Below are 25000 nucleotides of genomic sequence, written 5' to 3'. Positions count from 1 at the left end.
AGTTAGTGAGTTAGTGAGTTAATGAGTCGGTGAGTCTGTGAGTCAGTGAGTCAGTGAGTTAGTGAGTTAGTGAGTTAGTGAGTCGATGAGTCAGTGAGTGAGTTAGTGAGTTACAGGCTTACAGGCACATTTGCACGTCTAACAAAAAAGAAAAGAAGAAAGAAAGAAAGAAAGAAAGAAAGAAAGAAAGAAAGAAAGAAAGAAAGAAAGAAAGAAAGAAAGAAAGAAAGAAAGAAAGAAAGAAAGAAAGAAAGAAAGAAAGAAAGAAAGAAAGAAAGAAAGAAAGAAAGAAAGAGAGAAAGAAAGAAGAAACTCACTCATGCTACCTTTTGGCTGTGAGACTATGAGCTGGACTTCCTCTGGGCAGCTCTGCATGACCTCGGCGGCCTCGCTGAAGGTCATACCCTCCAGACTCGTGTTGTTCAGAGAGATCACACGACCACCTGAGGGTCAAAGGTCAAATTATGTTAGGTTGCAACACACAAGAGACAGGAACAAAAGGTCATTAATTATAATCCTTTCCTATTCATCGTTCTGTGATTGGACGGTTAGCGACGAACGTGCCCGAGAGCCACAGCCACAGAGAGACTAATCATTTACAGCCTCCACTGTGATAAATTGTAATTTCATATGTCCTGGGATCAATGAAAACACAAGTGCAGGACATATAATCACATAATAAGCATCTCCCAACTCTGACTCTTGGGTCAAGAGGTCTGGAGAAATTCACGTTAGACAAAGTGGTATAACTGTGTCAACCAACGGGAATTTACCTCAAACTCCACCCTCCAATCACCTCCTCCACATCCTCGGAAAGCAATGGTTGTGATTGGAGGATCAAGGAAACAGGGCGGAATTTGAAATTAGGTAAATTCCAATGTGGTTTGAACAATGTTCCTCTCATTAAGTCGGTTTATTTGGTTGGTTTATCACAAACAGGAACAGCCTTCATTGGAAGCACCACAGGTGTTACAGTTGATCCATGTCAACCGTTTATAGTGTTTTAAGTTAAGACTAGATGAACTTCGTCTACCTGGCATTGGGTTTGTTTCTCTGCTCAGCTTCACCTGTGGTGGAACCGGACTCATCGATTATATCGTCGACTGATCTTCTGATCAAAATAGGTTTAATAGTAAAAACAATTCATACAAATGACATGTGGATTAAATGATTAAATTCATATTAAATGACATGTATGCTGTATGGCTGAAAGGAGTGCTCTCCTCTGGCCAGCTAGGAGACACTGAAGAATAGAATAGAATAGAATAGAATAGAATATAATATAATAGAATAGAATAGAATAGAATAGAATAGAATAGAATAGAATAGAATAGAATAGAATAGAAATACTTGAATCATCCCGAGGGAAATTTGAAGAAGAGGCGGAGACAATTGATCTTAAATATAGAGAGGGGTGGGGGCTGTAGCCGTTGGCCTCTCAGCTAGGTGTGCAGTGTAGTGCACTGAGCTATTGTTTGGGGCAACCAAAAGGGATTCCTCAACACACCCAAGTCAGATATGACTGATTTGAATTATGACTTGATTGATTGATTGAACATTTTATTAAAAGATTGCAGAATGGGTACAATACAGTACGGCTCAATACACACAATTGTTAAGGGGCTGCGGACCAGAGAAAGACTTTCGTCTTGTTTACATCAGGGTCCCCCATTTTCAATTCATCATAACATATATGACACACATGACATACAGATAGACAGTACTGCTACATCTATACATTTATGACATACCAGATTTACAAATACAGTACTGTTTGTGATACAAAAACAGTTTAACGACGCCCTCTACTCTATCCATGTTCATCACAAGCCACTGTCTCACTTAGAGACAGTGTTGCTGAAGCCAGCAGGTATATATATATAATTTATTTTGATTGAAATGTCTTTATTGGGAATAACCCCATAAGTATAAGCGAGAGGCCGGGTCAGTTTCAGCATATCAATGAGGTCCTACCCGTCCGGATGCGTCCGTCCTTATCTGCAGGCCCGCCAGGCACGACGGAGGCCACGTAGATGCCCAGGTCATAACGTCCCACCATGTCCTCTCCTACTATCACTATACCTTGGGAGACAGAGGTCAAATGGAGTTCAGGAGAGAGTATATATATATACATGTATGTCTATTAGTAGAGCCACCAGGATGCTCTGGAGAAGATTACACATCCCTATAATAAAATCAAGTCCATGTATAAAGTTATAAAGTATACTCATAGTCATAATTAATCTTCAGTGTGGCTATTAGCACTTATGATAAGTCATAATGCCCTGCATCAATAACTAGACAAAGTTAGACACATAATGTTTATTATACGTTTGTTATAGGAGCTTCAAATTGCTCATATACAATATTATATGTATAACATTATAATCTATAATAACCACATGCTCTGAGTAAATAGTTACAAAGGCTTTTAAATAAACTATTAACATTAAAAAAAAGTATTCACCTCTAAGCATCATGTAATAACATTATGAGCTTGTGTGCAACTTGATTGCGTCGGCAAATGCGTTCAAACACCCACCGTTACCAGGTGACGAGAACGAGGTGACATGTAACACAGGCTTACCAAGGCCAAGCTTCAGGTCTTTCTTTAAGGACACACATATGACTTCTCTCTCGGATTGGGAAGGTTTAGTCGGGGCATCTGTCGGGGCACAACACAGCAACGTTAACCGAGACGAGATCAGGAGAGGTCAATAGAAGCAGCATTACTGATATTTTTGTCTTTTATTGGAGTCAGAATACAGTCAGCGTTCTGTCTCTAAATATACACAGCGTTCAACTCTGGAAGACCTCTGGTTCTAGTGCTCTGTCTCTAAATATACATTGCGTTCAACTCTGGAAGACCTCTAGTTCTATTAGCACTGCCAACTCGTTTCCACCAGCCTAATAGGGTTAATGACATTACACTTGCGGATGTGGAGTCTGCACAGTGCAGGAGATCCAATAGACAGGATGCAAGGACTGTGTTCTCTGCTTGTAGCTTGGAAGCCTACCAAGGTCCAGAATGTGCAACGATTTTTCCAAGAAAGTTATCTGGTAACTATACACACTTTTTGAGAGAGAGACAAATCTCTGCTTCTGAGAGGAAGTCATTGGCTACATACTGTGTACAGAAGCTACATACTGTGTATATAAGCTATACTGTGTATAGAAGCTACATACTGTCTATAGATGCTACATTTTACAAATCTAGATTCTATAGCTATACCTGTACATAGTATACCCCTTACCTACTCTTACTAGTTACACTACTGGCCAGTATGACATACTAACATACTGTCTTTATACCTGTATCACTGTACATATTAATACTACAACTCTGTACATACATCTGATTAGCATTATTACTCAGTAGTACTAATTTATATATCTTTTACCCAGTTCAATCACCTGTACATTGTATATTACTATTGCACTTTACTGTTCCATTTGCACTCTGGTTGGATGCCAAACTTCTTTTCGTTGTACTGTACTTGTGCTGTATGAAGAAAATACACTTGAATCTAATCTAATCTAATCTAATCTAATCTAATATAATCTAATATAACATAATATAATCTATTCTAATCTAATCTAATATAATCTACATGGCTCACAGTGTCTTCTGTGCAGTAAAAAAGATATGGTGGTTATGTTTTTGTCGAATAGTATATCCATCTTAGTTTAATTGTGAATCTTTCAAGGAACCCAATTTTCATTATGAGGACATCGAACATGGGGTCACGACCTTTGGCAAAGGAGCAGGTAGAGAGGCCTCCAGAGCCGCTCTTCTGGGAGCAGGCGGGAGAACGCATGCCGATGCTGCTGAGGTGCCCGCTGGAGGAGCAGGTACCCGTACTGGAGGGGAGGAGACAGAGGTGTAGAGACGGAGGTGTAGAGACGGAGGTGTAGAGACGGAGAAATGAGAGAGGAGACGTGTTGAATGATATTATTGTGTATTGGTGACAAACTCCTGAAATTATACGCCACAATACTGCCGTCACAATTCAACGTATTGTGATGTAGCACGATGCTATAAACACTAACGTGTATTGTGATTCTACACAGTAAATTTCGCAGAGTAAATTTTACTCAAACTGAGTACATTTAACTCAAACTGAGTAAAATTTACTCTGCGAAATTTACTGTGTAGAATGTAAACGTTTTCAATATAAGGAAAACACTAGATATACAAATTCTAAGCAGAAACGTTGTTTCTTTAGTTTTCTTTTTGTTTTTTTTATCTGAACAGAGAGATTTGATTGATTGAACATTTTATTAACAGATTGCAGAATGGGTACAATACAGTACAGCTCAATACACACAATTGTTAAGGGGATGCAGACCAGAGAAAGACTTTCGTCTTGTTTACATCAGGGTCCCCCATTTTCAATTCATCATAACATATGACATACATGACATACAGATAGACAGTACATTCACATGTGTATTCCTCAGTCGGACACTAATAGTTAGAAAATAAATAATGTATACAGATAGTGATTGTATCTTTATCTGCTATAAGGTTGACATTGTATCATAAAATGTATGGTCTCTCATTAAAGGTCTGTAAAAAGTACAGTGAAAAATATCACCACACTGAGCACCAAACGGCCAAATCAAATTAGAGCATCATAATAAAACAGAGCATCATAATAAAACATAGAGCATCATAATAAAACATAGATCATCATAATAATAAACAGAGCATCATAATAAAACATATAGCAACCCCATAAAACACTCCCTACCCTCTCCTATTCTATACTTCACTGGCTAGCCATTTCTTTGTGGCACGTCTAAAGCTTCCCCCCTCTTCAGGGCCACTGGAAGCTTGTTCCACTCCAGTGCTGCAGAATATAAAAAAGTATTTGTGCCCATTAGTGAGTTGAATTTTGGCAGAATAAAATCCGTACTGCTCCTTCTAGTGGAGTATGAATGATTGTCACGGAATCGATTAAAGTAATTGGTGTATGTGTAAACCACTTGGCAATAAAGACCTTTCTGATTCTGATTCTGATACTGGGACAACGCACAAGCCCACCACAGTATGTTTTGACACCAAAGGCTGTTAAAGGAACACGCCAACATTTTGGGAAATTAGATACCAGTTTCCTCTCTGTCCGTTCAGTAGAAAGCTATCTGGCTGCATGTTAGCCTAGCTTAGCACAATGAATGAAAGCAGACAGTGCCGGTTAGCCTTCGGGAGAGGTGTTAGTTGGACAATGCCTAGGCTAACCGGCACTGTCCGCTTCCATTAATTGTGCTAAGCTAGGCTAACGTGCAGCCAGACATCTTTCTACTGAACGCACAGAGAGGAAACTGGTATATATCTTCTTGTCTCTCTCTGGAGAAGACGATAAGCTAATTTCGCCAAATGTTGGCGTGTTCCTTTAAGTAGTTCCATCTATGAGCGTATGCTATATATACTTGCTATGTATACTTCAGCCCGTGCGGTGCTCCTCCCAGTACCTCTGCTCGTGGATGCTCATGCGCTTGTATTTGATGCGGGCCTCGATCTTGGCGGCGATGTTGTCACACAGCTTGGTCATGGATTCCTCCTGAGGCGTGGTCACGCCGCTGTCCTGCGGAGTCTCTGAACACGAGGAGGTCTTCATCTGGTTGGTCTGAGCGCGGCACACCGCTGTGTACTGCACAATGCTCTCCTCTGAAGAGAGAGACAGAGAGGTATTTCATAATGTAGCCAGAAGCAGAGGTAAAACTAGGTGCTCTAGTGAGTACAGTGTTTTACAACAAAAAAGTCTTCAGGCGCTCATGGGTCTTTGGGACAAAGACAACTGGAACAAGACGGGATCCCAGGCACTTAGTATTACAGGAAGAAAGAGGAGTCAAAAAGCTTTTATTGTGACATAATTTTAAAAAGCTTTTCACTTTTTATTATCTTTCTTCCTGCAATGCAATACTTTTTTTGAGTGCCTGGGATGTGTCTTGTTCCGCATGTGTCCAGAATTTGAACTCTTAAGATTTGGAGGTTGTCGAGGTACATTGAAATCGGATAAAACCTGAATGTTAAAGGAACATTCCACCACTCCTATTCCCAAACTATAAAACAGCTGTGTACAAATTAATTAGGTTTTCGAGTTATTCGGTTATCGGTATTCCAGGAAGTAGCCTATGAAATACAGCTCAGTGAAATTGAGTCCTTATTAGTAATCGGATGGAATCAAATGTTGTTTATAGTTTATGGTGTATGCCGCCATGTTGAAATGATGTCAGATAACTGCAATAACTAACTGCTTCTAGAGTTTCTTACTTGGAATTCCAACTTTGAGGGCTGTTGTTCAATTACATTCTTCCTAGTTTTCAGATTCAGTTTTCTCCTAGTAGGTCAGATTCTTCCTAGTAGGTTAGTTTTTCCCTACTGTAGGTCAGATTTCTCCTAGTAGGTCAGATTCTTCCTAGTAGGTCAGATCTTACCTAGTAGGTCAGTTTTTTCCTAGTAGGTCAGTCAGTGGTCAGTGTTTTCCTAGCAGGTAATATTTGTCCTAGCAGGTCATATGTGTCCTAGTAGGTCAGATTCTTCCTAGTAGGTCAGATTCTTCCTAGTAGGTCAGATTATTCCTAGTAGGTCAGATGTTTCCTAGTTCCCACCACAACTCTCAAACCAAAAGAAAGTATAGTTTTGGGACAGGCCAATGTGTTAGATTATGGACCTAATACCGTAGATCAGATCTCTCTGATTGGCCTTATCAATTACAATCAATTTGATCGTTGATCAGTTTTATCTGAAAAGTAAATGACAATTAAATCGACTGTATGGTACAGTAGCAACTGCTATTCATGCTAGTTAGAGAGGACAGCAGCTAAGCCACCTGAGACGAGGCTGTGGCTCAGCTGGCGGGAGGACATCTCGTTGTTGAACTTGTGCTGCGCGGAGCAGAGGTTACACAGGTACTTGGCCGTCTTGGAGCGGTCTGTGATGAACGTGTGCTTCTTCTTGTTTCCTCGGCTTTCTATCACAAACTTACGCCTCTGTGGGGAAACAGAAACGGCGGGAAGGTTCAGTCAACTTCAGTGCTCGTCAATGGAAACGGCTGTTTTCATTATTAGTCTTGTACATTTTGTCAAATAGCCGGTCATCTTTATACAGGTTTCCTCACATGCCGGGGTAAGAAATGGTCTGTGTTGCTTGGAGATTGATCATGCGATGCACTGTGCACCAGCTTTAGCTGTTTAGCAAGAGATTATTTAACCCCTGTGTTCGCGTTTTTGTTACTCACCCAGTGTTCGCGGGTCTGGTAGACCCACAACATTATTGGGATTTTAAAATAATAAAGCCATAACAATTTATGTAACAATACTTAACAGGTGTTAACTTTATCTCAATTACAAGCTATTCATTTTTTTGTGATAATTATTCAATAAATAATTGATCCATTATAATCAAGACATGAATGGAATAAATCATGTTTATCTTGACAAATATTAATGAAAGTACCATGAAATGAATGAAAGTACCATATTTGTTTTCACATACATTTTCCACACTTACCACGTATGTAATATTAAAGTGTAGTAGTGTGTGAATGAAAATGTTTTCTTGTATATGTTCTTCACAGAAAATGTGCCAAATAATAAAATAATAACTCGTTGTATCATTTCCCTTTTAGTAAACATTGAAAACGGGTCACACAGACCTGAACACCACACAAGGGTTAAAGAAAGAAGTGAACTCTGATCAAGCAAACAAAGCGAAATACATTTGCAAACCGGAAGCAAACACGATTTGTGTGGATTGAAGGTGAAGAAAACACTGTGCTGGTAAACCGGTTCCTTACATCTTCTTGTATTTACATTTACATGTAATGTAAAGAGACAAAAACACGTTTGGACTCACGTTGGAGGAGATGCTCGCCGTGTCCTTCCAGTTAAAGGTCTGACTGGTAGAGCGGCAGCCATCTTTGATTTCGTAGATGATGACTCCTTTGACGCTCACACCGAGGATGATCTCCCCTTCGACGGGCTTCTTCTCGCGCATCACGCGGTAGAACAACACGCCGTACTCAGGCAACTGTTGGCTCACCTGGGAAGGGAGAACGGTCTTCATGAGTATCTGTGTTTTCATTAGGTTCCACCAAATGACATGTATGCTAGGTTATCTGTCATTGCCCTTGACCAAGGTACTGGTGTTACAACTGGAGCTGGTCCCTTGACCAAAGTATTGGCATTACAACTGGAGTTGGTCCCTTGACCAAGGTACTGGCAGTACAACTGGAGTTGGTCCCTTGACCAAGGTACTGGCAGTACAACTGGAGTTGGTCCCTTGACCAAGGTACTGGCATTACAACTGGAGTTGGTCCCTTGACCAAGGTACTGGCATTACAACTGGAGTTGGTCCCTTGACCAAGGTACTGGCAGTACAACTGGAGTTGGTCCCTTGACCAAGGTACTGGCATTACAACTGGAGTTGGTCCCTTGACCAAGGTACTGGCAGTACAACTGGAGTTGGTCCCTTGACCAAGGTACTGGTAGTACAACTGGAGTTGGTCCCTTGACCAAGGTACTGGCAGTACAACTGGAGTTGGTCCCTTGACCAAGGTACTGGTAGTACAACTGGAGTTGGTCCCTTGACCAAGGTACTGGTAGTACAACTGGAGTTGGTCCCTTGACCAAGGTACTGGCAGTACAACTGGAGTTGGTCCCTTGACCAAGGTACTGGCAGTACAACTGGAGTTGGTCCCTTGACCAAGGTACTGGCAGTACAACTGGAGTTGGTCCCTTGACCAAGGTACTGGCAGTACAACTGGAGTTGGTCCCTTGACCAAGGTACTGGCAGTACAACTGGAGTTGGTCCCTTGACCAAGGTACTGGCAGTACAACTGGAGTTGGTCCCTGGGCACCGCACTGTATGGCTGCCCACTGCTTCTAAATAATTAGGATGGGTCTAATGCAGAGGACGGATTTACCCAAGGGGATTAATAAAGGTACAACTTAATTAAACGTATTTGTACAGGAAATTGGCACATTTATTGTGTCTAATAATTACCTACTTAATGTCTACTCCAGAGACCTGCGAGTTCCAAAGAGAGATAACGATAATGCTGAAGCTAGCTTTTTATCTCTTTGTCTATAAAGGAATCTGACCTAATCAGAGATTGATGAACAATTAATACAGATTTAAAATGCACTAAGTCCTTGTCCTCAGCAGCTTAAAGACTAAGTTTAATGTTCAGGACAAGTAATATTGGATGACGATGTTGACGAGGGGCGACAGTGGCTCAGGAGATAGAGCAGTCGTCTGGTAATTGAGAAGGTTCTCGGTTCAATTCCCACTCCTCCCAGGCAGTGTGTCGAAAGTATCCTTGAGCAAGACACTTAACCCATAATTGCTCCCAGTGAGCAGCTTGGTACCTTGCATGGTTTTCTCTGCCGTGAATGTGTGAGTGAATGGGTGAATGTGAGGAACAAAAATTGTAAAGCGCTTTGGATAAAAGCGTTATATAAATGCACCATTTACCATTTTTTCCTCAAATGTCATCATTTTGGTGAAGCTTGGAATGGCTCTACACACACCATGTGGTCATAGCTGTCCTACAATCAACACTACTGCAGTGTCTCTATTGGAAGTGTATGAATGACGAAACAGTCCAAGGGGTCGCTTTCCTTTAAGTTCAGGGAACTCTTTTCTTTGTAAAAAATGAATTACTGCAATGTCTGAGTCTGAGATTAGCTTGAGATTGGGGGTTCAGGTGGTCCCAGTGACAGATTACCTTATTAACAGTAAATATTCATAAAGGAATGCTCCCATTGGCCCTTGTCTCGTTACCTTGAGGAACTCCAACTCTGATTCGTCGGCGAGCATCTGGGCGTTGTTGGCGTGTAACCGTAGTAACTCCTCTCTAATGTAAGGCAAGGCACGCTTCTCCATCACACTTTTAGAGACGTACTGGTCGGGGCGGAAGTAGTTCTTCCCATACACCTGCACACAGCCAATCAGAAAAAGGATGTGGTTCTTATCATACAGCTGCACACAGCCAATCAGAAAGAGGATGTGGTACACCTGCACACAGCCAATCAGAAAGAGGATGTGGTTCTTATCATACACCTGCACACAGCCAATCAGAAAGAGGATGTGGTTCTTATCATACACCTGCATACACAGCCAATCAGGCAACGACAATTTTCCAATTAGGTGATGGTAGTGAAAGATATCACTGGTTTTCATATGGTTATAACAACATGTATGTAAAGTAAATATCTATATAGATATTAGTTTAACAGGCCCTGTGTGTGTGTGTGTGTGTGTGTGTGTGTGTGTGTGTGTGTGTGTGTGTGTGTGTGTGTGTGTGTGTGTGTGTGTGTGTGTGTGTGTGTGTGTGTGTGTGTGTGTGTGTGTGTGTGTGTGTGTGTGTGTGTGTGTGTGTGTGTGTGTGTGTGTGTGTGTGTGTGTGTGTGTGTGTGTGTGTGTGTGTGTGTGTGTGTGTGTGTGTGTGTGTGCGTGTGTGTGTGTGTGTGTGTGTGTGTGTGTTAAACTCTACGACAGACATTTTCTCTGTAAGCAGGGCCTGTGGGATAGATAAGGCGAACCAGGCACAGGGCTCAGGGTCGACATTCTTGAGATGGCACAGTCTGGCCATCACTTGGAAGTGATGGGGGCAGGGCAGAGCGAGAGTAGGAGAGAGAAAGCGTCCTTTTTACAGAGAGACAGCCCGTGCCAGGGGTGAGCGAGAGAGTTAGAGAAATATTGCACAAGAGAGAGAGAGACTTTAAGACTTTAAGCTATCAGTCTTCCGGTAACAGAGCCAGACGAGCTTTTGACAGCGAGACAGACTGACATCGAGCTGGCTGGAGGGGGGGGGGGGGAAACCACGAGCAGAGGCCACCACGAGGACAGGCCGCAAGCGTGAACCTAGGAGAGATAGCTTAGGGCTAACAGACAGGCTAAGGGCTAACAGACAGGCCGCAGGACCACCAACGAGAGATAGAATCTATTAATCTAGTTTCTTATACCTCTAAAAGACTTTCAATTCGTTCATTCTGTACGAGATGCTGGGTTTATGGAAATAAACATCCTGCTGATATGAGACGACGACTCCAAGTACATTATTTTGTCCGGATGCATTAACGGGGACAGTGTTACAGCCTCGACAAACAACAAACACAATGCAGAGACTTCACGGAAGCTGATAACAATCAACGAGGAAGCTGTCAACACCATAATCGTACAGTAGTGACCAATATATGATGGAAATACCATGATATTACTAAACCATATATTATTTAAGTACAAAAGTGATGGTGATACATAACTTTTACCACGGTAAATGGTTTATACAATGGTTGGTACCATGGTAAAGCTGAAATAACCATCATACTACCATGATACTTTTTCATAAAGGGAATGATTGGATTGAAACCCAGAATGTCGTTGCTGACAGTGGATCCTCACAGAGTATTGAAGGTCTACAGGGACACGTGGTAAAAAGTGAAAATGTTCTGTAGAAGTTAAATATCACTTAAAAGTATGTTTTTTCAAATACATGTTTGCCCAGAGATGCAGTGTGTATGACTGTACCTCAGGCATGACGTCTCCGTACTCAGCCTGCAGGCCCAGGGCCCCCAGGTACAGAGAGGTCTCCTCATGGCAGGACAGACACTCTTCCAACAGGTCCTTCCTCAGCTGGAGGTAGTACTGGTGACGGGTCAACTTGTGCCTGATGGAAACACACCACACAGGTGAGGAGGTGCGGGTTGTGCCTGGCTGTGTGACGTCAACTTGTCAGCATGAAAGTAACCGCACCAGGATAGCTTAGCAGGTAGATAATCAGACCACGTTGTCGCTTTTGGGATTTACTCCACACCCATTTATTATTAAAAACATAAAAATAGGCCTATGATGACCATACGATGCCTGGTCATACGGCATTCATTCAATGTACATATAACAACAAATGGTTATCACAGACACTAGCCACATCGCTACTAGAGAACTAGACAAGTTAGCGCTGCTGTCGGACGGCAGGTGGAACAGGAAGAGAAGCGAGTCACTGGCTCAAGTAAATCAAATTAAACCTGTTGCTACATCAGGTACAAACAATGGAGCGCCACTTAGTGACTAAACATGGCACTGCAACTAAATAATAACACAAAAATATAATAACAGGCACATTTGTGACTGTTAGTGGGTGACGGGGTGGGGGTTGCTGTGAGGAGCGACTCATTCGGTGAGTTCACCAGTGAGTGATCCAAATACTAGAAAATGCATTTTACTTACAAAAGCAGAGAAATGTCAGTGACATAGAATTTGACTCTGAAGAAAAGGACAAAGGAGGTCGAAGGCACTTTCTTCCAACTCTCTGGGGCAACTTTGGAGAGCTTGGTGTCGTTCTCCAAGAAGAAGAACTCGTTGTCTAAACAGAGAAGAGACATGCAGGGATACGGTTGATATATACACTAATTATTACATACCACTGTATACAATAATACTGTACATGCATTAGCTTAGCATATGTACTCCATAGCTTTGTCATATTCTCATTCACCCATTGCACATTTGGGTGTCAGCAGTGGCCTGAAATATAGAGAAGCAGGGTTGTGACAGGAGAGTTGTTGTTGTTCAAATCCAAGGACCAGCAAGAAAATCACGAATACCCAGTTCAATCACCTGTACATTTTATGCTACTATTGCACTTTACTGTTACATTTGCACTCTGGTTGGGTGCCAACCCTGTTTTCCTTGTACTGTACATGTGCTGTATGATGACAATACATTTGAATCTAATCTAATATTGGGTGAAAATGTGACAACATGACAACATTTCTGAAGTCATTGGCTGTCATGGGAACAAAGTTATTATAAATAATACATTTGAATGTAGTCTAATCTAATCTAAAAGTAACAAATGTAAATCAAATCAAATGGATCACATTGTCAGATTACCGTCGATGTAGGCAAGGCCAAAGTAGAAGTGCTCCACCAGGTTGGAGTGAGCTACGATCATGTCCAGCACGTCCTCTCCTCTGGACTTCACCTCACACCTGACCAGGACCCTCTGGCCACTGGGCATCACCACGCTCACCTCCCTCTGGGTGGAGGCCGACTTCCCTTTCTTTGACTGCCGAGGACAGAAAGACACTTTGAGACATTTTGAGACGCAATCAAATGCATTGTGACTTGATAGGAATGTACTGCAGGTATGTATGTATGTGTACAATTTTGGGGAGACAGGCTCCAGTACGTTCAAAACTCAGCTGCCAGGGTTCTCACCCGCACCAACCCCTGGCAGCACATCACCCCCACCCTCATCCACCTTCACTGGCTCCCCATCAATTCCTGCATCACCTACAACCCCTCCTGATCACTTATAAGTCCCTCCATGCTCTGGCACCGCAGTACCTCACTGACCTCCTCCACCCCCCACTCAGTCACGGTCCCTGTGATCCTCGGACACTGGTCAGCTCTCCATTCCCCGAACCAGACTGCGGACCTTTGGGGACAGAGCTTTCAGCGTGGCAGCAGCTCCCACCCTCTGGAACTCCCTCCCCACAGAACTCCCTCCCCGCAGAACTCCGCAACGCCCCAACTCCTTCAAAAAAAACTCCTCAAAACTCACCTCTTCAACATGGCCTTTGACCCCTAACTTCCTACATTGAATGTTGTGTGTCTGTCTACCATGTTTGTTATTGTTATTTTTCACCCTATGTAAAGCGACCTTGGGTTTTATGAAACCAAGTTATTATTATTATTATTATTATTATTATTTATTATTATTATTATTATTATTATTATTATTATTATTATTATTATTATTATTATTATTATTATTATTATTATTATTATTATTATTATTATTATTATTATTATTATTACAGGTACCATCAGTGCATGCTTTTTGGACAGGTGTGGAAATCACAAACCCTTAACCCTATCAGTGTTAGTGCTAGCGGTACCTAGCATCTATAATATTTCAATGGTTATTCTTTGGGTGAATACTTTTGTCCCCATATGAGCTGATATCGATACAGCTGATGATTTTTGTAAGAAGTTTAGTACAAACAAGGTACAAAACCATCAGTCAACAGTCGGCCATACATTGAACTGATTTTGACTGTAAACCTTTTTTTGTCAACGCTATGCTGCAATTTCTTTTTAATCTCATGCTGTTTCTATTACTTCTCTTGTCCTACTTTGTGTTGATGATGCTGCTGTGATGCCCAGGAGCCAGGAAACAAAGAATCTCACTCCTCTATGGTGTAAAAGAACAGGGACGTCACGTGACAATGAAGTCTGACTCTGTTATTTTATAATTAGCCCAAATTGGCTGGTAGCGAACGCCTGCCAGTGCAGCTGTGAATCCCTAGTTAGTGCAATGCCTTCTACTCACTGAGTTATACAAGACCACATGACCTCCTAAATACAGACCATCTGTACTTCAACAAAGTGTGGTGTAGTATCACAAACCTCTGCGTAATTCTCACTGCCTGGTCTGGTTTGGTTATGTTGTAAAATACCAAGCTGGATGACTTTTGTAATCAGAAGATACAGTGGAGATGCTTATTTCCAGAGCATCTAGGCTTTAGCTGTTTATTTAATTTCATTTAATTTCAAACCTTTATTTAAACCCGAAAGGCAACTGAGGTTTCCCTCATTTACAGTCACGTCGAGTGTACATACAGAAATGAGCAAAAAAAAATGCATATAAAATCACAACAAGACGAGGCAAAAGGCAAGGATAACAAACCAATTAAAACATGTACAACTTGAGTGACAAAGGTTGGAGATCAGGGCTTTAAACTCTGCAACAGAGGGGAGAATCTCAAGCGTTAAGGACTGTTGGAGTTCATTCCATGAGCTACAGGGGCATCATAGCAAACAGAAGAAAAGGAAGATCATCTTCACTAATGTAGGCAGGTGAGCCGACGCCTGGTCCACCCACAGCTGAATATGCATATTTCTATCTCTGCAAGTGTTCCAGAACTCACCACAATGGATCCAGGCAGCTCCAGGACAACCAGCGGCTCATCTTGCATTCTAATGAACTCAGGACCCATGTCCTGCAGGAGAAACCCATGAAAGACAGTGAATAAAGACCACCTGGGTGTTTGGAAGCTGTCTCTATTGTTTTAACCATGCAGTCATTACTTATGTAACAGACCGTTATTTGAACCCAAGTTTCCTGTACGGGAAGCCTGTAACTGTTCCGCAACTGTAAGTTACTTCCGGGGTAGGCCTGATTGGCCCCGACAGGCACGTGACGCGCAACTTTCTCTGCCGCGCGGCACGCTCCGCGGAGCGGAGCGGCAGAGCTTGCGGAATTATGTTACCGCCCTAATCCGCCATGTTTTTCATTCGGCGCTTCAGCTCACCTGGCAGAGCAGCAGTCCTGCGGTCCTGCGGTCCGTTGTTGACGAGTTCGAATCCCATCAAATTTTTTTTTTTTAACGTGATTTATTTTTTGACGTGTATTCTTTCGCCGGTTAAGGTTAGGCATGGTTAAGGTTAAGGTTAAGGTTAGGCATTGTTTCGGAGTTGGTTAAGGTTAGAACGGTTAAGTTTAGGCGCTGTTAAGGAGCTGGTTAAGGTTAGAGTTTGTGTTAGAGAATGGCAATATTCTTTCTATGGTTAAGGTTAGGCATGGTTAAGGTTAAGGTTAAGGTTAGGCATTGTTTCAGAGTTGGTTAAGGTTAGAACGGTTAAGTTTAGGCGCTGTTAAGGAGCTGGTTAAGGTTAGAGTTTGTGTTAGAGAATGGCAATAGACAGCCTATTTCCGCGCGACAGCTCTCAGCAGCCTCGTTGCGCGTCCTGAGTTTGCCGCGTCACGTGCCTGTCGGGGCCAATCAGGCCTACCCCGGAAGTAACTTACAGTTGCGGAACGGGTACAGGCGTACGGGAACAGATCTACAGGTCAGCCAATGGGGAACTGGCCGTGTATATATCAGGCTTCTACAAAACCTCAGGCAGGTATACTCTAGTCTAGTAAACTTGGAGAACAAAATTACTGATAATGGTCAATTAAATTGTTTGAAACTAGGTATGTCCGATATTATCGGCCGATATTGGCATTAAAATGTAATATCGGAAATTATCGGTATCGGTTTAAAAAAAATAAAATTTTATAAACTTTTTTCTTTTTTTACATTTATTTAACCTTTATTTACCCAGGCAAGCAAGTACCGGTAAGAACAAATTCTTATTTGATTTATTGTCAAAAGTATGCATAATGTTGTGTTAATTCCACGACAAGAGATATGTAATGTTAATTACCTGAGATTATTCAGTTTTTTTGGGGGGGAAACCCTGCATATATCGGTATCGGTTGATATCGGTATCGGAAATTAAGAGTTGGACAATATCGGTACAGTATATCGGATATCGGTAAAAAAGCCAATATCGAACATCCCTATTTGAAACCGATCCATACTTCCAGACGTGATAAATAGATCCCAGAAAGGTACTGTAATCAAAACCCCTTCATAGAGTAATTCGACCCAGGCCGTGGACCATTTAGTAGCGCAAAGAAAAGATAAAGTTGTCTAAAAAAAGAAATAAAAAATTTGGGGTATTTTGAAGAATTGCCACTTCCGTTTTCGCCTCACTCCAGCGTACTTGACTTAGTCGCAGGTTTTTGTGTGCATCAGTAAGTCGGCAAGCTAACCTTGCTACAATGGCATGCAAAACATGTCACTGGAGAGCTTCTTTGAAAAGGGAGAAAGAGCCTACGATGAGACAATAGAAGGGTCTCAGAGTGCCAGAAAAAATAAAGCTGCATTTAAAATATACTGTAGGTTGCATCTATTTGCATATATTGTATATGTTTTATAAACCATTTATTATAGATTATGCAAGTTTTATATAACAACAACAACATCATATACTGTACAAATAATAAAAACATCAAGAAGAAAAGAAACAGTCAAAAGAATAAACACCAGGCAGCTGTCTTAATAGCCTGTGTGACCTCTAGCTTTTCTCTCACGCGGTTCATAAATGGACTCAGAACTGTGAGTCTCGGAGCCGCTCCGACCCTGCAGACTTCAGCATTGTTTTGGAACTCTAAGTCATTTTCATTTAACGCTATTGAATTTCAATGGTAATTTATGAACGTTTCATATTCTTCCTTAAAAATTGGAACAGATATTTGAGAAGCTAATTGCTGCTAATTGGAGAGATGATATCTATACTTAAACCAGCATTGATATTGGAATAGTAAACAGTATTGGTAAATGGTAAATAAACAGCATAGTAAACACTATTTAATTTCAATGATATTGTTGTGGAATATTTTAAATGACAGTGAACTGTTAGAAATTAAAATTAGTCAAATTGTATCAAAAATAGAACACAGTTCATTATCTGTTTCCATGGCCACAGAAAGAGTATGAGCAGTTTATAATCAGACACACAAGCGTCTGACCAGAAAGTGACGCGAGCTCTGGTAAAACTTACAATAAAATAAATACATAATTGACATGACGTACATAAAATGACCAGATATGACAAGAAAGGTAAACAAAAAATGCCCAAAGATGAGAAAATCAAAACAAAAGATGGGTTTAGGGCTTTGTCGTGTCTCACACAAGAACTGGAGACAAGATTAACAAGAAAAGAACCTTGGACGTCTCATATCTACATCAAACTGTTTTGGGCCTTGAGGGTTGTTTTAAGAAACACTGTCACAAAGACTGTCGCCCTAGTGTCTGAGTTGTATAGTTAAACTATATCAAGGCTGTACAGAGAATATGTATTTAACACAGAGCTATGGACATGATAATATTTTCCAAGACAGTATCAATTTAGAAAGTAATTATTTGAGGGAGGATATCTAGATTTAAACCAGCATTGGATTTCAAACACTAAGTCGTTTAAATGTAACACTATTTAATTTCAATGGTAATATATGAGGATATCTAGACTAAAAGCAGCATTCGGAACTCTACCTTGTTTGATTTTAACACTATTGAATTTCAATAGTAATTAAAAAAAGGTGAATACTGTACAAAAAATGTTTGTTGATTGTTGTGAGTATGAAAATAAATATGTTCACTTCCCCACAGGCACCTATAGGTGCTGAAGATATAAATGGAATATGAGAATATCCAATAGCCAATATCAAACCAACTGTACCCCATTTGATAGAATAGTACTCTGGTAAAAGTAAAAGGACTCTATTCAAAATTCTACTTAAGTAATAGCATAAAAGTAAATATTGAATGTATGTAAGTAAATACACATTCTGTATGGCGTACTACAGGATTATAATGAGAGCTCCTAAATTCTCAATGCATCAACCTCTGTGTGATGTCAACTGGTTGTTCATCCACTTATGCTGGTTGTGATTCCTTCCGTTTGACATTGACAGACTTACACATTAAATGTACATTATGTTTTCCATCTTATCATATGTTTTGGATTAAAATAAAGTACAGTAACTCGCAGGGTTTGTATAAATGTAGTAGAGGAAAATAAATTAGGAAACTTCCTTTGAAGTGTAGTATAGTAAATGTATTGAGATCCCTAAACTGGAAATACTCAAGTAAAGTATCCTAAAAACTGTATTTAAATACAGTAGTATTTACCTCCCCAACAGGTCTTAATGACTACAGACCGGTGGCACTCACCTCTGTGGCCATGAAATGTTTTGAGAGGCTGGTTAAGGATTACATTTGTGCCTCCCTCCCCAGCGATATGGACCCTATGCAATTTGCATACAGGCCAAACAGGTCCACTGACGATGCGGTCTCCCAAGTACTGCACAGCACCCTCTCTCACCTAGACTGCCAGAAGGGGGGCTATGTGAGACTGTTGTTCATTGACTATAGCTCAGCGTTCAACACCATAGTCCCCACCAGACTGGTGGACAAGCTGATCGAGCTGGGTCTGAGCTCCGCTCTGAGCGCCTGGATACTGGACTTTCTGAGTGAAAGGCCCCAGGCGGTCAGGGTGGGGGGTCAGACCTCCAACACCATCACCCTGCTGTATTCACTATACACACATGATTGTGTGGCCAAGTTCAGCTCCAACTCCATAGTGAAGTTTGCGGACGACACAGTGGTGGTGGGGCTGGTCTCTGACAACGACGAGAAGGCCTACCGGGAGGAGGTTGAGGTACTGGAACGCTGGTGCCAGGACAACAGCCTGCTCCTGAACATTGGTAAAACCAAGGAGCTGATCGTGGATTTTAGGAGAACACAGCAGGACACACACACACCACTGAGGATAAACTGGGCTACCGTGGCCAGGGTGAGCAGCTTCAAGTACCTGGGGGTCCACATCTCAGAGGATATGACATGGACAACACACATAGACTCCGTCGTAAAGAAGGCGAAGCAGCGCCTCTACCACCTGAGACAGTTAAGGAAGTTCAGAGTATCGGGGAAGATACTCCAGTCCTTCTACTCCGGAGCTGTAGAGAGCATCTTGACTGGAAACATCACTGCCTGGTATGGAAACAGCATGGCACAGGACAAGAAGGCCCTTCAGAGAGTGGTGCGCTCAGCTGAGCGTACTACGGGTATTGCACTACCACCCCTGCAGGTCTTATATAACAAGAGGTGCAAATCCAGAGCCTGCAGAATAATGAAAGACCCTCACCACCCCAACAACAGCCTGTTCAAGCTGCTGCGGTCAGGCAAATGCCTGCGAACACCAGCAACTAGGACAGAGAGACTTCGGCTTAGCTTCTTCCCCCAGGCCATCAGAGTCTTGAACACTGAACTCTCCACACACAAGCACACATGAGCACACACACAACACACACACTGTATACGCTCACACACTAGCAGTCACTTTAACATGAACACACACACATGCTGCACACGCTCACACTCATGGTCACTTTACACAATGAAAGGTCACTTTAAAAACAAGAACGGGAGTGGTTCTTGTATAGTAAACAGATGGATAGCAAGCTAGCATAAGGACACATAGTATAACTGTAGATTGTATAGTATAGCATTGTATAGTAGTGTACATAAGACCCAGTGCCTCATCCGAAGCTAACAGTGTATTGCACTATCGCAGGACCTAGCATGTCTTACCATGCTTTTTGTAAACTTCATGTACCTGATATGTCTTTATTCTTATTACTTGTATTATTGCACAAATGTTTTATTCTCATCCTATTGTCAAGTCAAGAGTTTTATTTGTCACGGCATACAAGTATACAATGAAATGCGGGTGGTCTTGCCCGCAACGATGTGCAATACAGTAGTATAACATATAATAGAATCCAATAAAACAACATTGTGCAATAAACAGGTAACATAGTGGGGCATCTCGGTATTTGTACATAAGTTATTGGATTCTTATTATTGTATTATTGTATTATTGCACAATCGTTGCGGGCAAGACCCCCCGCATTTCACTGTATACTTGTATGCCGTGACAAATAAAACTCTTGACTTGACTTGAGTAGTAAACATACTTTCTTTCCTCCCCTGGGTTCTCTACTTTCTTTGTTACTGTACCTATTCACTAATGCATATTTGGTAACATCAAGCTATTCTCTAGATATCATATTAACAACTGTAATCATGGGTTTTTATAGGTTTTCATTGCATTATCATTTCATATAACTTTGCTCATGAAATGAGAATTACTGCAGATGTACTTTGACACTAATGCCCAGCAATGAAGTCTGGAAACTGGTAAGAAACTACCCTTCAAACAAATCAGTGAAAGAGCGAGAGAGAGCAAGAGAGGAGAGAATGAAAGTAAATGAGAGAGAGATAAAGTGTGTGGTTGTGTGTGTGAGAGAGAGAGAGAGAGAGAGAGAGAGAGAGAGAGAGAGAGAGAGAGAGAGAGAGAGAGAGAGAGAGAGAAAGAGAAAGAGAAAGAGAGAGAAAGAGAGAGAGAGAGAGAGAGAGAGAGAGAGAGAGAGAGAGAGAGAGAGAGAGAGAGAGAGAAGAGAGAGAGAGACTTATTGAGTATGTATACCATTTCTCTATGTCTCTCTTTGTGCTTATGAGTTTTAGTGGGTTTTCCTTGACAAAGTAAACTAATTAGAGGTAGTTGATGACGAGAAAAAGTCCTGCACTATGTAAAAAAAACATCTTCTATCTATGAATCACAGTAAACTAGACACTGCCTCTTTAAAGCGACTCCTCCCCTGGACAACTATGACCAGGAAGCACCTCCCACCCCACACGATCAGAGTTAACCAGGAAGCACCTCTCACCCACACGATCAGAGTTTACGCTTCCTGTGAAAACAAAACGTATAGAGTGTCGTTGTCTTGAGAAGAATAAAGAATAAGATGGCGCAGCAAGGAGTTGATCTGGACCGGGACCAGTTCTGCTGTTCTGTCTGTCTGGATCTGCTGAAGGATCCGGTAACTATTCCCTGTGGACACAGCTACTGTATGGGCTGTATTACAGACTGCTGGGATCACGATGATCAGAAGGGGATCTACACATGTCCCCAGTGCAGGGAGACTTTTAATCCGAGGCCTGTTCTGAAGAAAAGCAACATGCTGGCTGAAGTGATAGAACAACTAATGAAGACAGGACTCCAAGCTGCTCCTCCTGATCACTGTTGTGCTGGACCTGGAGATGTGGCCTGTGATGTCTGCACTGGGAGAAAGCAGAAAGCCCTCAAGTCCTGCCTGGTATGTCTGGCTTCTTACTGTGAAACTCACCTCCAGTCTCACTATCAATCTGATACCTTTAAGAAACACAAGCTGGTCAAAGCCTCCACACGGCTTCAGGAGAACACCTGCTCTCGTCATGATGAAGCTATGAAGATTTTCTGTCGTACTGATCAGCAGTGCATCTGTTATTTGTGTTCCATGGATGAACATAAAGGCCATGATACAGTCTCAGCTGCAGCAGAAAGGACAGAGAGACAGAAAGAGCTTGGCATGCGTCAGCAGAAAGTCCACCAGAGAGTCCAGGAGAGAGAGAAGCAACTCAAAGAGGCCCAACAGGCTGTTGATTCTCTCAATCGCTCTGCTGATAAAGCAGTGGAGGACAGTGAGATAATGTTTACTGAGCTGATACGCTCCTTGGAGACGAGGCTCTCTGAGCTTAAGAAGGTAATCAGAGCCCAACAGAGGACCACAGTGACTCAGGCTGAAGAACTGCAGAAGAGACTGGAGCAGGAGATAGCGGACCTGAGGAGGAGAGACACTGAGCTGGAGCAGCTCTCACACACAGAGGACCACATCCACTTTCTACAGAGTTACCCCTCCCTCTCCAGTCCCAGTGAGTCTACAGACTCACCCAGCATCAGTGTCCTTCCTCTCCTGTACTTTGCAGATGTGACTGAGGTCGTGTCTAAGCTGAGAGACAAACTAGAGGACGTTCTAAAAGAGCAGTGGACCAGAATCGCAACAACAGTGAATGTAGTTAATGTTTTACTGCCACCACCAGAGCCCAAGACCAGAGCTGACTTCTTACAATATTCCTCTCAGATCACACTGGACCCAAACACCACAAACAGACATCTGTCTTTGTCTGAGAGGAACAGAAAAGCAACATGGATGAAGCAAGAGCAGTCATATCCTAATCACCCAGAAAGATTTATTGAATGGTCTCAGGTTCTGGGTAGAGAAGGTCTGACTGGACGCTGTTACTGGGAGGTGAAGATGAGCAGAGGGGTTTCTGTAGCAGCCTCCTACAAAGACATTAGTAGAACAGGCACCAGGCCCAGGGTGGACAGTGCATTTGGATACAATTCCAAATCCTGGGCTTTAGAGTGCACACAAATTAGTTCCATCTTCAGACACAATAACAAGAGCATAACAGTATCGCCACCTTGGTCCTCTAGAATAGGAGTGTACCTGGACCACAGGGCAGGTACTCTGTCCTTCTACAGCGTCTCTGACACAATGACCCTCCTGCACAGAGTCAACACCACATTCACTCAGCCGCTCTATCCTGGACTTTGGTTATGTTTAGCCGCTGGGGAGGCTGAGTTTTGTGAGCTGAAGTAGAGTTCAGTGACATTCACAGCTCCTCTACCCAGGGGTTGGAATTTTAATTGATCTTGAATATGCTGAGTTGTGAAAGATGAGATAATTAGGAGTTACATTAATTCACTCCGCCACTCTATCGTTGTTCTGAGGGACACACACACACTATGTTTTGCTTTGTTTCTAGTTTCTAGCCTACCGGGGTAAAGTTTGTTTGATTGGATATTTGCATTTGGTCATTTTGAATTACTGTGGGATTTGGGCCTGTCTCTTCTCTCTCTGTTCCAAGGGGGGTTGGTAACAATGTGGTGGCCGGACCTCCATGGGGAGGTTGATTCAGCCTATACACTTTTCCCTCACCTCTTATCTCTGGGCAGCCGGGACACTTCATACGGGACACTCTATATTCAAGGCTTTCGGTTGAACCCATAGCCAGGATGTGTGGGGCATGGGTCAGTCATAAATGCAACTATTTTGTTTTAGAACAGACCCATCTGCGTTATCAAAAGAGCTCAAGGAGAGAGAGAGAGAGAGAGAGAGAGAGAGAGAGAGAGAGAGAGAGAGAGAGAGAGAGAGAGAGAGAGAGAGAGAGAGAGAGAGAGAGAGAGAGAGAGAGAGAGCGTTGTTCTTCTGGTGGCAGACTTTGAGGGAGACAGACCTATATAGGAGCTGGAATGAATGACCATTCATTGAATATTGTGCATTTTGTCTTTTTGTTCTTTTATTCTTACTAAATAAACGTGGACATCTAAACCCAGAAGGACCCGTGTGGATTGTGTTTTGTTATTTGATGATTCGTTGATTGATTAATTGATGCATTTTCAATTTGATATGTTATTTCGGACAAATGGGGGCCGCTTGACCACAAATTCCCGGCCTGCTTTTTGGTTGCCAGTCCGCCCCTGAACTTCGACCTGCAGGTCTGGATCAAACTCCACTTCACCGGTCATGTAATTTCTTCCTGTGAGAATACAATACTCCCAGCTGACGTCACGTTCTGGCCCACCTTGAGTTTCTTGTCGTTCAAACTGCTGGTGGACTCGAAGGAGGTGAGGGGTTGTCTGTTGGCATGGCGATGGCTGTCCAGGTAGGGGCTGTGCCAGCCACTATGATTCTCTCCATGGCGATGATCCCTGTCGTTCCAGAAGGGGGAAAACAAGCACAGTTTGATGGTGGTTGTCGTCCACATGAGGAAATCCCAGTTGATCTGTCTCAAACCCCGCCCTCTTCTCTTGATCCTCCAATCACAACTGCGACAGTTGAGATTGGAGGATCAATACAAGAGGGCAGGGTTTGAGATAGGTAATTATGGATAATTCTCTGTACGCCTTTTTATTTAAGGTGCAATATTTTCCTGAGACCCAGGGGGGAAAAAGTGTTGTAATTTTTTTCTTTTTTTACTTTACTCTATTCATATTTTACAAAATGTGCACTGTAGTGCACAACCAGACTTCATTGATCGTAAAACAATAAGAATCTTACATAGGAATTATGAAAATTGCATCCACATTCACAGTCTTTTCACTGGCCAAAAGGGTGTGTGACAAAGAAGAAAGGAGAACGTCAAATTTGATTCTTCTGAATTGCAATCCCTTTTCTGAAGAGCATCCAGAAGACTGATGGTCTTTATCAACTTCATATGGCTCTTCATCTTTCATCTCTCACACTTACATAGAGCCGTCTAAATAAACTAAATAAATATGAAACAAACATGCAGTACGTCCTGATGTGCACTACAGTGTACATTAATCAATTCATGTTTTTCCTCTGAAAATAAATGTTTAACTCTGACAACTCTCTCAAAATGCTCCTTAGATGTTTACTTACTAAAACAATCAAAATATAACATTCAAAAACATTGTAAATATGAATATCATGCTTATCTTTACTTTTAATTTTTTTTATTTTTTATCCTCTTTTTCTCCACATGATTTTCTATTTTTCTCCCCATCCCAATTTAGTCGTTATGCCAATTCCCCCCTCCCCTACCTGGTTGTTGTGCGCATGTTCCTCCTACTGGTCGGTACAAGGGAACCCTGAAGTCCACCACATGCTTCCTCCGACACATGTGGAGACTGCCAGTGGCTCTCTTCTCACCTGGCACCGACCGACACTGTTACCGTGAC

At 42.1% G+C, this 25000-nt stretch overlaps 2 protein-coding genes across 2 annotated transcripts in view; one reads left to right on the top strand and one right to left on the bottom strand.

Annotated features, from left to right (window-relative positions):
* Window positions 1-25000, bottom strand: part of frmpd2 (FERM and PDZ domain containing 2) — a gene marked incomplete at both ends in the record, with an annotated part of 101882 nt that overhangs the window by 17270 nt on the left and 59612 nt on the right. The window contains 13 exons of the mRNA XM_084322985.1: window positions 327-443; window positions 1975-2082; window positions 2588-2665; window positions 3749-3861; window positions 5476-5647; window positions 6837-6996; window positions 7862-8047; window positions 9791-9943; window positions 11540-11678; window positions 12239-12374; window positions 12905-13079; window positions 14947-15018; window positions 23881-24105. Coding sequence (XP_084179111.1) covers window positions 327-443; window positions 1975-2082; window positions 2588-2665; window positions 3749-3861; window positions 5476-5647; window positions 6837-6996; window positions 7862-8047; window positions 9791-9943; window positions 11540-11678; window positions 12239-12374; window positions 12905-13079; window positions 14947-15018; window positions 23881-24105 — 1834 coding nt within the window. The remainder of the gene's footprint in view (window positions 1-326; window positions 444-1974; window positions 2083-2587; window positions 2666-3748; window positions 3862-5475; window positions 5648-6836; window positions 6997-7861; window positions 8048-9790; window positions 9944-11539; window positions 11679-12238; window positions 12375-12904; window positions 13080-14946; window positions 15019-23880; window positions 24106-25000) is intronic.
* On the top strand, window positions 21219-22895 carry LOC311235216 (tripartite motif-containing protein 16-like; the record flags this gene model as incomplete). Its single annotated transcript, XM_084322618.1, has 1 exon — window positions 21219-22895. One exon carries the CDS (start codon window positions 21219-21221, stop codon window positions 22893-22895), a length of 1677 nt encoding a protein of 558 aa, XP_084178744.1.

Source organism: Notolepis coatsorum (assembly GCF_963971535.1).
Source record: "Notolepis coatsorum genome assembly, chromosome: 10".
Taxonomy (NCBI): Eukaryota; Metazoa; Chordata; class Actinopteri; order Aulopiformes; family Paralepididae; genus Notolepis; species Notolepis coatsorum.
This window is presented reverse-complemented; position numbering and strand designations above follow the sequence as displayed.